At 53.3% G+C, this 14,460-nt stretch overlaps 1 protein-coding gene across 1 annotated transcript in view; it reads left to right on the top strand.

Annotated features, from left to right (window-relative positions):
• Nucleotides 1-14,460, top strand: part of ANKH (ANKH inorganic pyrophosphate transport regulator) — a 174,533-nt gene that overhangs the window by 140,104 nt on the left and 19,969 nt on the right. The window contains exons 5-8 of the mRNA XM_006895007.1: nt 3,019-3,189; nt 5,409-5,543; nt 9,139-9,231; nt 14,015-14,110. Coding sequence (XP_006895069.1) covers nt 3,019-3,189; nt 5,409-5,543; nt 9,139-9,231; nt 14,015-14,110 — 495 coding nt within the window. The remainder of the gene's footprint in view (nt 1-3,018; nt 3,190-5,408; nt 5,544-9,138; nt 9,232-14,014; nt 14,111-14,460) is intronic.

Genomic DNA, 14,460 nt, shown 5'->3' with positions numbered 1-14,460 from the left:
AATGGACCCAGAACTGAGCACTTTGAAAGGCCTTGTTGGCACAGCCAGACAGCAGGCCATCGCTGTTGATAAAATGAAAAGCCCTTCTGAAAAAGCCACATCAGTGGCCACTCAACGGTTTTTCCTTCTTTTAATTTTACAAAGTTAATGGATTTCACAGGTGAGTCACCAGTGCAGAAACAGCTCTTGGTTTGGGCCATATGCTCTTCTGCCACCCTGATTGAGTCGCTGAATGCCAGGGGCTAAATGGGTCTGGAGGCCACACACCCTGTGTCCACATTTCTCCTCTTCCTGGCCAGCCTTCTTGGCATCACAGTCCCTACTCACCGCTCTCCCCCATCCCACTCCCTCCTGCACGTGGCTCTGACAGGTGACCTCAGGGTTACTGATCCCTCCGTCCTACCTCTGCATTTAATTCATGAAGAAATCCACTCCCTAGGTTTATACTGTCTGTAGCATGATTTCTCATCTCCAAGCTGATGGGTCTTGGTGGTACAATGATTATGGACTTGCTGCTACCCAAGAGTTCAAACTCAGCAGCATATCCTCAGGAGAATGGCATGTGATCTGGAAAGGTGCAGCCTGGGAGTCCTGTGGGACACTTCTGTCACACAAAGTCGCTGGGAGTCAAAACTGTGACTCCACAGCGCACACAGCCCTCTCCCAAGTGCACCAGGCTGTGTCTCTAACGTTTTCACCATGATGCACTAGAACACCCATGGCATTCAAGTTGACTCCAGTTCCAAGCAGCCATCAGGTTTCTGAGGCCCTAAACTTTTACCAGAGATTACTCCCCTTTATCCCATGAAGTGGCTGGTGGATTCCAGCTGCCAACCTCCCTGATGAGACATCATAGCCCACATCACTAAAGGTCCGAGTCAGTGATCTTCCGTATCAGGCATTTCTTCTTCGAGACCTCGTCTCAGTAGATGCCCAGCTGGCCAGCAGTGAGGCCAAAGGCAGCCTTTGGAGCTTCTCCTTAACCACTGCGGACCCTCAGGCTGAGGGCTCCTCACAGCTCCGTGCCTTATGACAGAAACGTGTCCCCTTAATTCTGGAGGCTGGACGTCCAAATTCAGGGTGTTGGCAAGGTCAGCTCTGAGGGAGAGGCTCTTCTGTGCCCCCACCCAGCTCATTCTGTGGCTGCATCTCTCAGCCCACTGCCCCCTCCTTCACATGGCCTTATCCTGGGGGTGTCTGTGCCCCCGGCCTTCCTCTGCCTTTCCCTTGTGAACACGCCTGCCGTTAGATACGGTGCCTACCCAAACTCCAGGCTGACCTCATCTCAAACCCGTAACTATACCTGGACCTTTAACCTAAATAAGGTCACGTTCCTGGGGCCTAAGAGTGAGGCCATGGGCATATCTTTTTCAGGGCTGCTGTTCACCCCATGCCTTCTGCACAAGAAGCTGTCCCACCTCCACCACTTGCCCCTACCCCACTGTCACACTCTGACCTCACCACAGACATGAGCTGACATCTGAGTACCGTGTCCACCTTGCCCTCCCCCTGGGACCTCCAGCTCTGAGAGCATCTCCAGGGTAGACTTTCCATGGCCCAAGAGGATGCCTGGCTCCTCACACTGTCACCAGGAAAACCCTCACCCCAAGATAGGAGGTGTCCCCCAAGAAAGAAGCAGTACATTGTCAATACAGCTCTTTGATTCAGAATCTTAATTCAAGAGACACTCCCTCCACAAGTGTGAGTTTAAATTAATTAATAGTATGATTCCTGGTGAAGCTATAAAACCAGCTATCAAACTGGGAGAAACTGGTGAAAGCTTAACTTTGGGGGAGCTCCTGCCTGTCTTAGTCTCACAGAGCTGCCTTTTTAAAAGGCCCATGAACTGGGTGGCTTCAAAAGAGCCGTGGTCTCACAGCCCGGGGGCTGTAGTACATCACAGGTCTTTGGTAGGGTGTCAGCCCTGTCCGTTCCTTCTGGGGCCAGAGCGAGGAGTTGTCCACACCTCCCCTGTCTCCCTTCCAGTATTCCTTACCTCGCCTCTTCTCCCTTAGCATTCCTTTGCTGCTCAGTGACACCTCCATCATCACAGGGCAGCTGTCTTCCTGTGTCTATTCTCTTTCTAAGACACCACTCAGAGAAGACTGGGTTAGAATCCCTCTACTCCAAGACTGCCAAGAGAACGAACAGGTTCACCCTGGAGAGGGTGAAACTATGTTGCTCCTTGGAGGCAAGGATTCTGAAGGGCCTTCTCAGACTTTGGGCATGTTGCCAGGAGGAACCAGTCCTTGGAGAAGGACATCATCATGCTTAGAAAGGTGGAAGGTCAGCACAAGAGAGGAAGACCTTCAAGAAGATGAATTGACATAGTGACTGTGGCAGTGAGGTGAGATATGTCAGAGGCAGGTTGGCTCAGGAGAGGGCAGGGTTCAGAGCTTTTGTTCATAGAGTCACTATGGGTTGTAATCGTCTCAACGGCACATCGCAACACCACTCCAGGCTGACTTCACTAACCTGTAACATCTGCCGAGAACCTGTGTTTCCCCAGCAGGGCCCTGCTCACTCGTGCCGGAACCTGGGGCTGCAGGCTAACCTTTGAAGGAGACTGTTTACCCCTGACTTTCCCAGCCTCTGTGATCTCCGGCCACTGTCACGTCATCCCCACACAGCTCTCCTTCTAGCTCTCATGCTCCTCCTTGGTCCTTCTGGTCGGGGCTGTCTTGTGGATCCCACCTCTGACACCTCGCCTCTGGGAGCCTTTCTAGACTCAACAGAGGAAGGTTGATCTTCCTTTATTTTTCACACAGCTGGTTTTCAGTCTCACATCATAAGGACCTGAGTTTTTCATTTTATGTTTGGTGTATGCTAAATGTTACTCTTGACGCATCTTTACCCTGAATGTGTGTGTGTGTGTGTGTGTGTGTGTGTGTGTGTGTGCGCACGCGCGCCTGTCTGTCTGTCTGTCTGTGTGTGTGTGTGTGAGAGAGAGAGAGAAGCTGAGTGCCTCGGAGGCCTTTAATTAGCCCCATGCTGTATCCCCACCATCTTGTCCTGCAGGTCGTTTTCGTAGCCATTCTGCTGCACAGTCACCTGGAATGCAGAGAGCCTCTGCTGATTCCAATCCTGTCCCTGTACATGGGTGCCCTCGTCCGCTGTACCACCCTGTGCCTGGGTTACTACAGGAACATTCACGACATCATCCCCGATCACAGCGGGCCGGAGCTGGGGGTGAGTCTTGCCAGGCCGTGGGGACAGCTGCCTCCCCGCGCACTCAGAATAAACACTGCAGCCCCTGGGTCCTAGAGAGGCAGACCCAGAGCTGGGGCCTGGGGCCTGTCCACAGAAGGAGGGCTGGAGAACTGATGAGGCTTCTCCAGCAGAAGCAGTCCCCGGAGGCATTGCCCTGCTCTCCATATGCAAGACAGAGAGCGAGTCACGTCAGATGGAGAGTAGAAACTGTGTTCACCCTCCTCTTGTCAAAAGTAAATACTTCTGTAGTCAAAAATAATTGTTTTAATAGCCTCATATCTGTGAATTTACGTTTCCTACCTTTTGCATTTCGCAGCAGGCATCCTGGCTTAGTTTATACTTTGGATGCACTGCTACGTTCCACAGGCTGGAACCAACCCGTAGTTGACCTTCCAGCAGCTTGTCAGAGGCAGTAAATCAGGCAGGAGGAGATTTCTTACAGCCGCTGGTGGACTTGAACCATGTGCCTTTGCAATTGCAGCGTAACATCTTACTGTCTTAATTCAGTTGCTGTCTGTGGACCAGGCACAGCGTTATAGACCTTATGACACAGAATATCTTAAGATACAGTATCTTTGGGTACAAATGGGCAGTCTCCTCCTGTGCCATGTACCACCTCTGAAAACCTGATGGAGAGACAGCTGTGGGTTGGTTCTGACTTGATGGCACACAACAACAACCCTAAGTAGCCTAAAGTCTCATTTAGCACATGAGGCCAACACAGAAGGGACAGTTAGAGATGACCGCCAAGGCTAGATGTCAAGGGCATTGAGGCTCCAGGAGCTGCTGGGCTGAGAGGTGCCCCCGGAGGACATTGAACTTGACTCCTGCCTCCAGCATTGAATGGGCTACGAGAAGGCCTGCTCCTGCTTATGTGGCCACAGCGTCCTTTTCATGATGATGTTAGGGGTTCCTGATCCGTAGGTTTGCCAGTTTCTTCCACCCACCATTACTAGGCAGTCTTTGCTCCCATCCAGCTCCAAGGCCGACATGAATGATGATCCCACCCCTAAATAAATCACCCCCCCTCCACCCCCTGGGCGCCACCTCTGACCACATGCTGTGTCCATCATGTCACTACAGTAATTGTATTGACCGCCTACCCCCAGCCACAGCCAGGCCATCAATAAAACCCCATCTAGTTATTTCCATCACGGGGACAGCCACATCCAATTGCTCTGACAAGCCATCTCTCACCATCAGCAGCAAAGGGTTATAAAGTGAACCCGCGTCGGTGGTTCCATGAGGTAACTTCCCCCTTCGTGAGGACATAGAACTGCACTGGGGAGCGAAACAGCTTCTCCTTTGCCTCGCGTTTTATTTTGCTTGTTCTCCTGACCTGTTCGTGCGGCTCCTGCGAGACCTTTGAGAGCAGCAAGCATGGTAGTGGGTGCATTTGCTGCCCACACAGTTGGGCACAGTTACGGGAGCCTGTTGATTCCAAAATAAATTGCAATCCTTTTTTTTTTTTTATCATTTCCAAGAGTCCCCTCTTACCAGCTGGCTTCCGGCCAGTCTGTTTGATGACTTGAACAAAAGCTAATTGCAGACCTGTTTCCCAGCCCCAGGCCGTGGGCCCTGCCTTCATTAAAGCCCCCTGCTACCAGGAACAGTGGCCCGTGTCCATCAAGCTCGCCTGTGTGTTTTGACTTCACAGTCACTTGCCAGGAGGTCTGAGTTAATCTCTTATAAAGCTCTGCAGTTTCTTTCCATTCCACTTGGGGGGCCTGATGGGTAAAGAGTTGCACTGACAATCCAAAGGCGGGTGGTTCAGATCCACCAGCTGCTCTCAGGAGAAAGATGGGCCGTCCTCTGTCATGCAGTATAATGTATTGTGTACATTGAGGCAGAACTGACCCTTAGCTGACCCTCCCGTGGGTTTTCAAAGGCCGCTAATTGCACAGGAGAAGATTGCCCATCCTTCTCCCACAGAGCAGCTGGTGAGCTTGAACTACATACCTCTGGGTTGCAACTCCTTATCACTGAGACATTCCCAGATCTCACTAGAGGGTCAGTGGTAAGTCCCAACCCCACAGCAATGAGCGTAAAGGGTTTTGGGGACTTTTCCAATGTTTATGTTAAAGTGTAGTGACCTGGCTGCTGGCTGACCGAACAGAGAGCGAGCTCTGTGCTTCTGGGCTGCTCTCTCCTTGCTGCGCCGAGAGCTGAGGGCGCACGGGCCTCCTTTCTCGCTGCAGGGAGATGCCACGATCAGGAAGATGCTGAGCTTCTGGTGGCCGCTGGCTCTCATCCTGGCCACGCAGAGGATCAGCCGGCCCATCGTCAACCTCTTCGTGTCCCGAGACCTCGGAGGCAGTTCTGCAGCGACGGAGGTAGGCCGCTGCCGGGGCCCTGGGTGCCTGTGGGGGGGGGGTCAGGGTTTACAAAGGTGGTTCCCACTGACCCTCACAGCTCAGCAAGATGTTAGGTCCTGGGGCACGTTCACAGGAGGAAGCCGTGACGGCCTCATTAAGTGTGTTCCCAGCTCACGTGATGAGGAAGAAAACATGCAGGCCAACCTTCCCGTTTACTGTGTGAGGAAGCAGAGGTGTGGAAAGGCTCCTGTGTGGTTGTTAGGTGTGACCAGTGAGCTCCAGCCCAGTGACCCCACATACGACAGAGCCAGACTCCGGTCAGCTCGACGCCGTCCTCAAGTCCCTGCTGGGCCTCAGACCGTTGTCACAGCCACTGCGTCGTCCCATGGCCTTGAAGATCCCCTCTTTTCTGACCCTCGGCCTTTGCAAGCATGAGGTCGTTCTCCAGGGCCTGGCCCCTCCTAAGAACATACTCAAAGCATGTGAGGCGAAGTTTTGTCATCTTGTTCCTGTGGAACATTCTGGATGCACCCCTAAGACCGACTGGTGGCCTGCTGGTGAGAAGCTGCGCCACAGTCCCGAAGGCACAGTTCGAATCCACCAGCTGCCCTGTGGGAGGAGGATGGACAGTCTCCTCCCAAGCAGTTTACAGCCTCCACAGACCACTGGAGGGTCAGCTGGGGTGGGTTCTGATTTGGCACCACGCAACAACAGTAGTCATGTTTGGTATATTCACTATTCTTGACCACGGTTCAGAAACTTCAGTTCCTCTTTGATCTTCCTTATTCACTGCCCAGCTCTCACATGTGTATGTAGCAACAGAAAAGACCACGGCCTGCCTCACGGGCACCTTGGTCTTTAAAGAGGTCCTGGCAGCAGATTTGTCTGTTGGGTTACATTATTTGCTTTCTTTTCTATTTTTTTTTTTTACACTTTGTTGTTGTTGTTGTTGTGTGCCGTTGAGTAGGATCCAGCTGGCACAGGAGGAGATTGCCCCTCCTCCGTCTCCAGCAGAGCATCTGGTGGATTCAAACCGCATGCCTTTGGGATTGCAGCACAACTTCTTGCCAGGAGGCCACCAGGGGTCCCTCATGATTTGCTTTCTAGACAGCTAGGTTAAGGAACTGGAACTAAAGAAAAGCTAGGTTAGACTGACGAGGCAATTCCTCAGTCTCCCTCCCAAAGACCTGTCCGCGTTTTCCATGGACGCAGCTTCTCACCCCTGGGCTCGGCGACACACAGCAGAGATGCCGAGTGAGTGGAGGCCAGGGCCTCATCGGAGCCCAGCCTCCTCGCCGTCTGTGCACACCTGTCCACAGCACCACTACCACCCACCGACCCCCGCACCGTCACTTCATGGGGTCTTCAGCAGTCTGTCCTCACTCACCTGAGGAACTTCTCTCTGCCCACATCGCTCCAAAAACTGGCAGCCTCTCTGAAGAGAAAGTGGAGTCCCCTCCATCACACAGGGCGTGAACAAGCAGGATGCCGGCCCTGGCCTCCTCTCGTGGTACCCTCTGCAGTCTGCTCTGTCCTGGGCCTGTTCATCTTGCCCTCTGTTTACCCAGAGATGCTCGACAAACACAGCACCAGCAGATCTCCTCCTGAGGCCCCTGCCAGTTTCCGCGTCCTGGGAAGCAGCTCTTTCTGGCTTGGAAGGAGTTGGTGGTGGTGGTTATTACTATGAGCTGTTGAATCACTTAAGACTTACAGTGACCCTGTAAACAATAGCTCTGAACTCTGCCCTAGCCTGAGCCAGCCTCACCATCTCTGACACACTTGACCCCATTGCCCCAGACACTGAGTCAGTCTGTCTCATCCGGGGTCTTCCTCTTCGGCACTGACCCTCTACCCATCCAAGCATGATGTCCTTCCGTATCCAGGGACTGGCCCTCCTGGCAGCATATCTAAAGTCTGTGAGGCAGAGTTTCTAAATCCTTGGCACCAAGGAGCAACCTGGCTTGACCCTCACCAGGAGAAGCCTGTTTGCACATCATCAAAAGCAGAACGCACACCCTTGCCTCAGTTGACTTCTCTGAATGGTGACTGTCTTCTTGGGTGGCTTCTGCACCGTCTGTGTGCCTGAGTCCCATCCTCCCCTGAAGCAGCTTCTCCACTGGTCTCAGGGCCTTTGAGGTCATGTAGGTGGAGTGCTGACACGTCGGGACACACACACGCACACACACACACACACACACCCCACACACACACACACGCGCGTGCACACGGCTCGTGTGTATGTCCTGCATCTCCATGTCATTATTCTCATCGTTCCCCTGAGCTGTGAGAGGTCTCAAAGGTATCGGGCACCACGTTGCTGGAGGTGATGAAGAGGACGGAGTTCTGGGTCCAGGTTCCTCCTCTCTTTCACTGCCCCCACACCTCTCCAGCAAGTCCTCTGCCCACTGCAGGCTCTTTCCTGCTGCTCCTGGCCCTTCAAAATTAAATTATGAGGCCCACACTCACCCCTTTGCTGACCACTGACAGAGTAGAACGGTGCCAAAAGGTGGGCTTTTGTTTTATGGTTGTTGCATACCATTGAGTCAGATGTGACTTGCATAGGAGGAGATTGCCTCTCCTCCAGAGGAGCATCTGGTGGATTTGAACTGCATGCCTTTAGGATTGCAGCACAGCTTCTTGCCATTAGGCCACCCAAGCTCGCCTGGGCTTTTGTTTTAAAGTCACCTAGGTAAAGAAGCTTCTCTCTCCTCTTCATGGGCAGGGAGTAGGGGACATCATGTTCTTGCTGCTGCTGTGTTATTAGGTGCCCTCGAGTCAAGTATGACTCGTAGTGACCCTCTGAACAGCAGATCTGAGCCCTGTCCTAGCCTGTGCCGTCCTCATCATCTCTGACACACTTGAGCCCATCTCTGCGGTCACTGTGGCAGTCCGTCTTGTTCAGAGTCTTCCTCCCGTTCACTGACCCTCCACCTTGCCAAGAATGATGTCCCTTCCCAAGGAATAGTCTAGCCTCTCCTAGCAACACGCCCAAAGTATGAGAGTCGAAGCTTTGCCCTCCTGGCCTCCAAGAAGCACTCCGGCTGCACCTTTTTCCAAGGCATACTTATAATTTTCCTAAATGACAAATTAGTGGGCCTTTCTGATGTGAACTGGTCAGCAGGGCATTTGAGCTGGGACCACCACGGGGCTATCGAGAAGCATAGCCAAGCTCAGCTCCCCTGAGGAGGGGATGCGGGCACAGAGGTGGACCTGAGGCCGGGTGGTCGGACAGAGGGGAGGGCTCGCTCTGAGAGTCCAGCATGGGCCCAGCCTGGGGTGGGGGGGCGTGGATTTGCAGCACAGGGTGAACAGAGACACCCAGTTGGACGGGGCTAAAGTCTCAGCTTCTGTGCAGGCCTGTGGGGCCTGTTTCTCATTAGGTTTCTATACTGCCAGACGCGTCCTTGTTCTCAGAGGGCCCTCCCACTGGCACAGCCCGCATCTGCGCCCCAGAATTCAGCTCTGTTTTAGCATTACGCCCCCAGCCCCCCACCCAGCACCACGGGCAGGAGGGGCTGCCTGCTGTGCCCACACCATTTGCTGTCACACAGCTGACCCTGGGTGGCTGTCCCTCTGGCGTGGACGCTGACTCCACCGTCTCTCCCTGTTACAGGCGGTGGCGATTTTGACAGCGACGTACCCTGTGGGGCACATGCCATACGGCTGGTTGACGGAGATCCGCGCCGTCTATCCCGCTTTTGACAAGGTGAGCACTGCCTGGTGTAGTGGGACGTCGGGGACACAGGGGAGGTGACACCTGGTGTTGGCACGGCCGGTGAGGGGCAGGGGCAGCTCTCAGCCTCACCTCCCTAAGGCAGGTGCTGGCGACATTGAAGGGGCCTGGGGGATATTTACCTCCAGAAACGAGCAAGTGCAGCTCTGGGCTGGCGTTGAGGCTGCTTCCGTCATCCATTTCCTAACTGACATTCCCTTTAGCCCCAGCTGAGGCCTGCGTGTGCACCAGGGGAGGCAGGCTCCCTGAACTTGGATTTGAATGTATCAGATTCCGCTTCTGTGGTTTTTTTTAAGCCTGGGGAACAGTTCGCTGACGACATAGCCAATGCTCCAGCTGAATTTCAGGGGTTTGAGTGTCTCATCTGGTGTGGGGGTGCATGCCCACACACCTCATCATGACACAAGCCCGAGGCTGGCAGGGGTCCCCCAGCCTATAGGCAAGTGAGCGGCGGTTCTGTCCCCGAGCCCTGTAACAGCAAGCTCAGGGTGGCAGGTAACCCACCTGTGCCTGTGGACCAATGTGCTATTCTTCTGGCCTCTTGGCAAATGTTGCATTGCTTGACCTATAGATGTGTAGCCTAGAATGAAGGACATAGTATGCAGAAAGCCCACAAATTATCCATGTCTATTGGACATGAGGAAAGATGCCTTTGCTGTGTGTAACAACTGCTTTGCCTTGAGGGTCTGTAGAACTAATGCAGGACTAGTGTGTCTGCTCCCAACAAGAGCCCATGCATCTAAGCAAGGAGGTCTCTCCTGAGGTCCCACCAAGGACCTGGGGCCCTCCTGGCTCTGAGCTCCTTCCAGGTCCCCCTCTTCTCGACTCCAAACACCCTACAGGCACATGACCCCCTTAAAGTCACATCCTGCCTGGCCAGCTGCCAATGGTGGCCATTCTCCTCCACACCGTCACCAGCCTCTGGGCCACTCCCAGCTGTCAGGGATGTGAGGCTTGTCCCCTTCCCTGCCTTCCCCCCTGAACCAAGGTCAGCTAACAGGATGGGATGGAGTCAGGCCTGGAAAGATGTGTTCTCCCCTGTCTGCTCCCAGGGCCTCCGGGGATAGTACCCCTGCTCACACACCTTCATGTAAATGGACACACACGCAGCCTCTCTCACCCTTTCCTATCTGCAGCACTCTGCTGTGTCATCCAGCCCCCATGCAGCTCTCATCTTCATCCCCATCAACTTCCTCCTCCTTCTCAGCCCCTCCTCAGCCATGCAGGCTCCCCTCACCTCCACACCCATCAGGAATTCCCACCCTGCAGCTTCGCCTGAGCTACCGCAGTGATTGCCCAGGGTTCGCTGTGGGGGGGCCTCCAGCGAGTGTGTGCAAGTTTACCTGCTGTGAACAGTACTTGAAAAATCAATGCCTGCCTTACAGACCTAAAGGGGATGGAGGTCAGGTGCCCAGGCCAGAGAGCTGACCCTCCGTGTTTGAGCGAGTTACATTCAGTCTCGTGACAGAATTATTTTCTTTTTAAAGAGCATGAGTATAGTAGAAAATGCTAGCAAGTCAAATTGGATATAGGGATTCCTGCTAAATGTCAGTTCCAGCTCTTGGAGGATGTCATTGCCACAAACATGTTTGGTTCCCAAGTCTGACTTCACATTATTGTTGTTGTTAGATGGCGTTGAGTCAAACATAGTCCATAGTGACCCTGTGAACAACAGATATGAACCCTGGCTTATCCTGTGCCATCTTCACAATCTGATACACTCAAGCCTATTTCCACAGTCACTGTGTCAGTTCACCTGGTTGAGGGTCTTCCTCTCTTTTGCCCTCCTTCCTTTTCCAAGCATGATGTCCATCTCCAAGGAATAGTCTTGCCCAGCAACAGGCCCAGAGTATGTGAGACAAAACTTTATCTAATCTTTGCTTCCAAGGAGCACTCTGGCTGCACTTTTTCTAAGACATCTGTTTTTTTGGCAGCCCATGGGATATTCAGTTCTCTTTTGCAATGCTGTAGGTCCGGGAGAGTTATACATAAGTTGTAACACTTAGAAACACTTTGTATCTAGTGTTATTTACTCAACTGCTGGTCTCAGTAGATAGTATACACTGTGTAAGAACATTATACACTTAACATTTGCATAAGAACATTAAAGTAACATTTTCACATACATTAGAACATCTCTCACAGTACACAATGTCAATTAATAGTGTCATTTTGATGCACTGGCAAGACAGTGGCCTTTTGTTGCTATGGACCCTTATAGGTACCTTGAATTCCTATTATAATAGGGTTGCCTCATAAATGCAGGCTGTAAGTGGCTCAGGTGTTTGTCACCCAGGGACTGCATGTATATGGTAAAACTTGAAGAGAATAGCAGGTACTAGAGCCTTGCACTCTCCTGGCTATAAAACTCACAGCTTCAGTTGGGCTTGGCTTCCACGAAATAATAAAACTTAACAATACAGCACTGTACAGTCTCAGAAGACACCTCCAAGAAAAACATTGTTTTATTCACGACCGTGGTGGTGGTTAGGCGTGACCAAAAAAAGATCCACTTAATGAGCTACCTGTAGCCAGAAACTCAAGTTCTCAGAATCCTTTGAAGGTGCCACCCTCTGTTTCCAGGGCTGCAGCAGGCCACCTGGTGAGTGCTGGCCACCGGCCGGCCTTCCAGACCCCTGTGTACCCTCCCAAGGAGCCCAGGTGGTGTAGAGACTCTCACGTTGAGCTTCTGACCAAAAAGTCGGCAGTTTGAATACACCAGCCATCTTTCAGGAGAAAGATGAGACCCATCTCTTCCATTGAGGATTTGCAGCTGGCAGTAGATTGGCTTTGGGGCCCGCCATCACCCCCAGAACTGGCTGTACTTGATGGTTGAAAGCCTTGATCCCTTTGCAGGCCCGTACCGAGGGATTTCAACTTTCCCGTCTAACTTCTGAGGATTCTAGCTAAGATGTAGTGAGAGGGCTGCTTCTGGTGTGAATGTCCTCATCCTCAGCACCTGGGACAATGCAGAAGCACACGGCCTGAGCGCAGACATTGATCAGTTGACCAGCAGTGCATTTTGCGTGATCCAGCCACGTTTGCAGGGACATTTGCTGTTTTAAACCAAGCAGCCCTCCTGAAGGAGCCATCTCAGTATCTCCTTACTGGGGTGCACGTGGGTCTTTGTGACCCCAGGCGGCTGCCACCCCCGAGGCTCCTGGTGGGGGAGTGTCCTGCCCTCAGGGTCTTCACGCTGAAGGGCAAGGTGCCCCCTGTCCTTCAGAAGATGGGTGTGTTCTGGAGGCTGTGGTTACTGGCAGCCATCAGGCCGGATCCCACCCAGGAGACCCCCGTGTTAACAGTGTAGAACTAACTGCCTGGCTGTAAACATTATCGGAGCAAATTGGTGTGTTCAAAGACGAGAAACCCTTTGCACCATCAAGGAATTTGCCCCAAAGACAAAACTCATTGCCACTGAGTCAAAACTAGTTTCCAGAGGCAGTAAATTATACAGAGTGAGACTGCCCATCTTTCTCCCAGGGAGCTGCTGGCAGAGGCAAACCACGTGCCTTTGAGCCTGGGCTCCCTCCTAGGGGCTAGAGTTCAGATGTCAATCCACTGAGAGGCTTGCCCCCTCCAAGGGGAGGGAGTAGAATGGTCCCCTCAGCCCCTGAGACCACTGTTGATGCCCAGCGACCCTGTGAGGCAGCCTTTACAGGCCTGTCACAGCCTTCTCTGAGGGATGGCCAGTGGGCTTGAACTGTGGAGCTTTCCGTTAACATCCAAGCCCCTCTAACCACCGTGCCACAGCGACTCCTTGCAGTCAAGGCCCAGCCAAAGCATTTTCCCCCCAATGGCTCCGCACTCACTGCAGGTGGCCCTTCCCCGGCTGTGCAGAGCCAGGTGCAGGCTTGTTTGTCAGTCAGCCCAGGGCCTAATTGGATCCCTAATGAGATAGGTGGTTTGCTCACCACACGGCTGAGGCCCAGGTGCTGGGGAGCTGGGTGCGCTCCCCTCCCGTGGATCCGAGAGAGATCCAAGATGGCCTTGGGCCTGGAAAGACAGCATTCTCCAAAGCCATCCGCCTTATTTGGCTTAGAAGTCACAGATGCCTTTTGAGCCCTTTCTTTGCTCAGGAAAAAAGTGTGCAAAGGACTGAGTGGGACCCAGCCTCACGGGGAGCCTCTTGGGAGTAGAGCACGTGGCCCAGTGACTGCAGTGCTGTGAGGGCCGCCCTCAGGGAAGCTGGGGACAGCAGACATAGCGGAGAGTGGGGGACAGAGCCAGCCTGGGGGGCAGGGGAAAAGGCTGCGGGAACAGATGGGCCTGGGTGAGGGATGTGTGTGTGCATGTCAGGAGCCCCCAGGGAAGCAGAACAGATGAAGTAGAAATGAGCAGGGGAGGAGCAGAGCCAGGCACGAGGGCATGGGGCTGGAGCCCACCTCAGGCCACTTCGGAGGGAGATAGAGGCCCCACCGTCACTAGGAAGGGCCTTGGCTTTGAGGAAATTGGCCGTCGTGTTAGGACATGAGATCTGGGGGGCCAGGAGGGGACACATGGAACAGGACGCAGGCTTCCTGGAAAAGGCAGCACTGGCAGCTGGGCTCTGGGGAGGGGCCTGGTTCGGGGGTTTCCTCCCCATGAATGCTCAGGGACCAAAGAAGCCTGCCAACCATCTGCAGAGCTGCTCTTTGCAGTCTGCACTGAGACACAGCAGAGGACACGAGGGTGAGCCGCCCTTTCAGAGTCTCTGGCTGTCAGCCGAGGACCACCCCCAGGCCAGTCACCACTGTCCTTTTCTTCCATCCTCCAGAACAATCCAAGCAACAAGATGGTGAGTTCCAGCAGCACCGTGACCGCAGCCCACATCAAGAAGTTCACCTTCATCTGCATGGCCTTGTCACTGACGGTAAGAGGAGAGGCCCATGCCCAGGCAGAATCCTGGACTTAACCAGCCACCTCCTGAAACACCTTAATGGCGCTAAGAAGTTAACCTGCCTCGAGTTCTCTCTCGAATAACTCCTTCTTCTTCTTCTTCTTGTTTGCCATCGAGTCAGACCCAGCCCACAGCTGACCCTCCTGTGGGTTTTCAGAGGCAGTAAATCACGTGGAAGTGGGAGAGGCATCCACTTCCCAAACCACATGCCTCCAGAAACTCTATGAACTTTGATAAATGTCAATAGTTGTAGAGGGGCTTCAGGCCATTTGTTCATAGGGTCACTGTAGGTCCTGCTCGACTCGAAGGCAATCAACAACAAC

This window comes from Elephantulus edwardii, unplaced genomic scaffold (genome assembly GCF_000299155.1).
Source record: "Elephantulus edwardii isolate Elephantulus edwardi_28Jun2011 unplaced genomic scaffold, EleEdw1.0 scaffold00153, whole genome shotgun sequence".
NCBI lineage: Eukaryota > Metazoa > Chordata > Mammalia > Macroscelidea > Macroscelididae > Elephantulus > Elephantulus edwardii.
The sequence above is the reverse complement of the archived record's forward strand: the minus strand, read 5'-3'. Positions and strand labels throughout refer to the sequence as shown.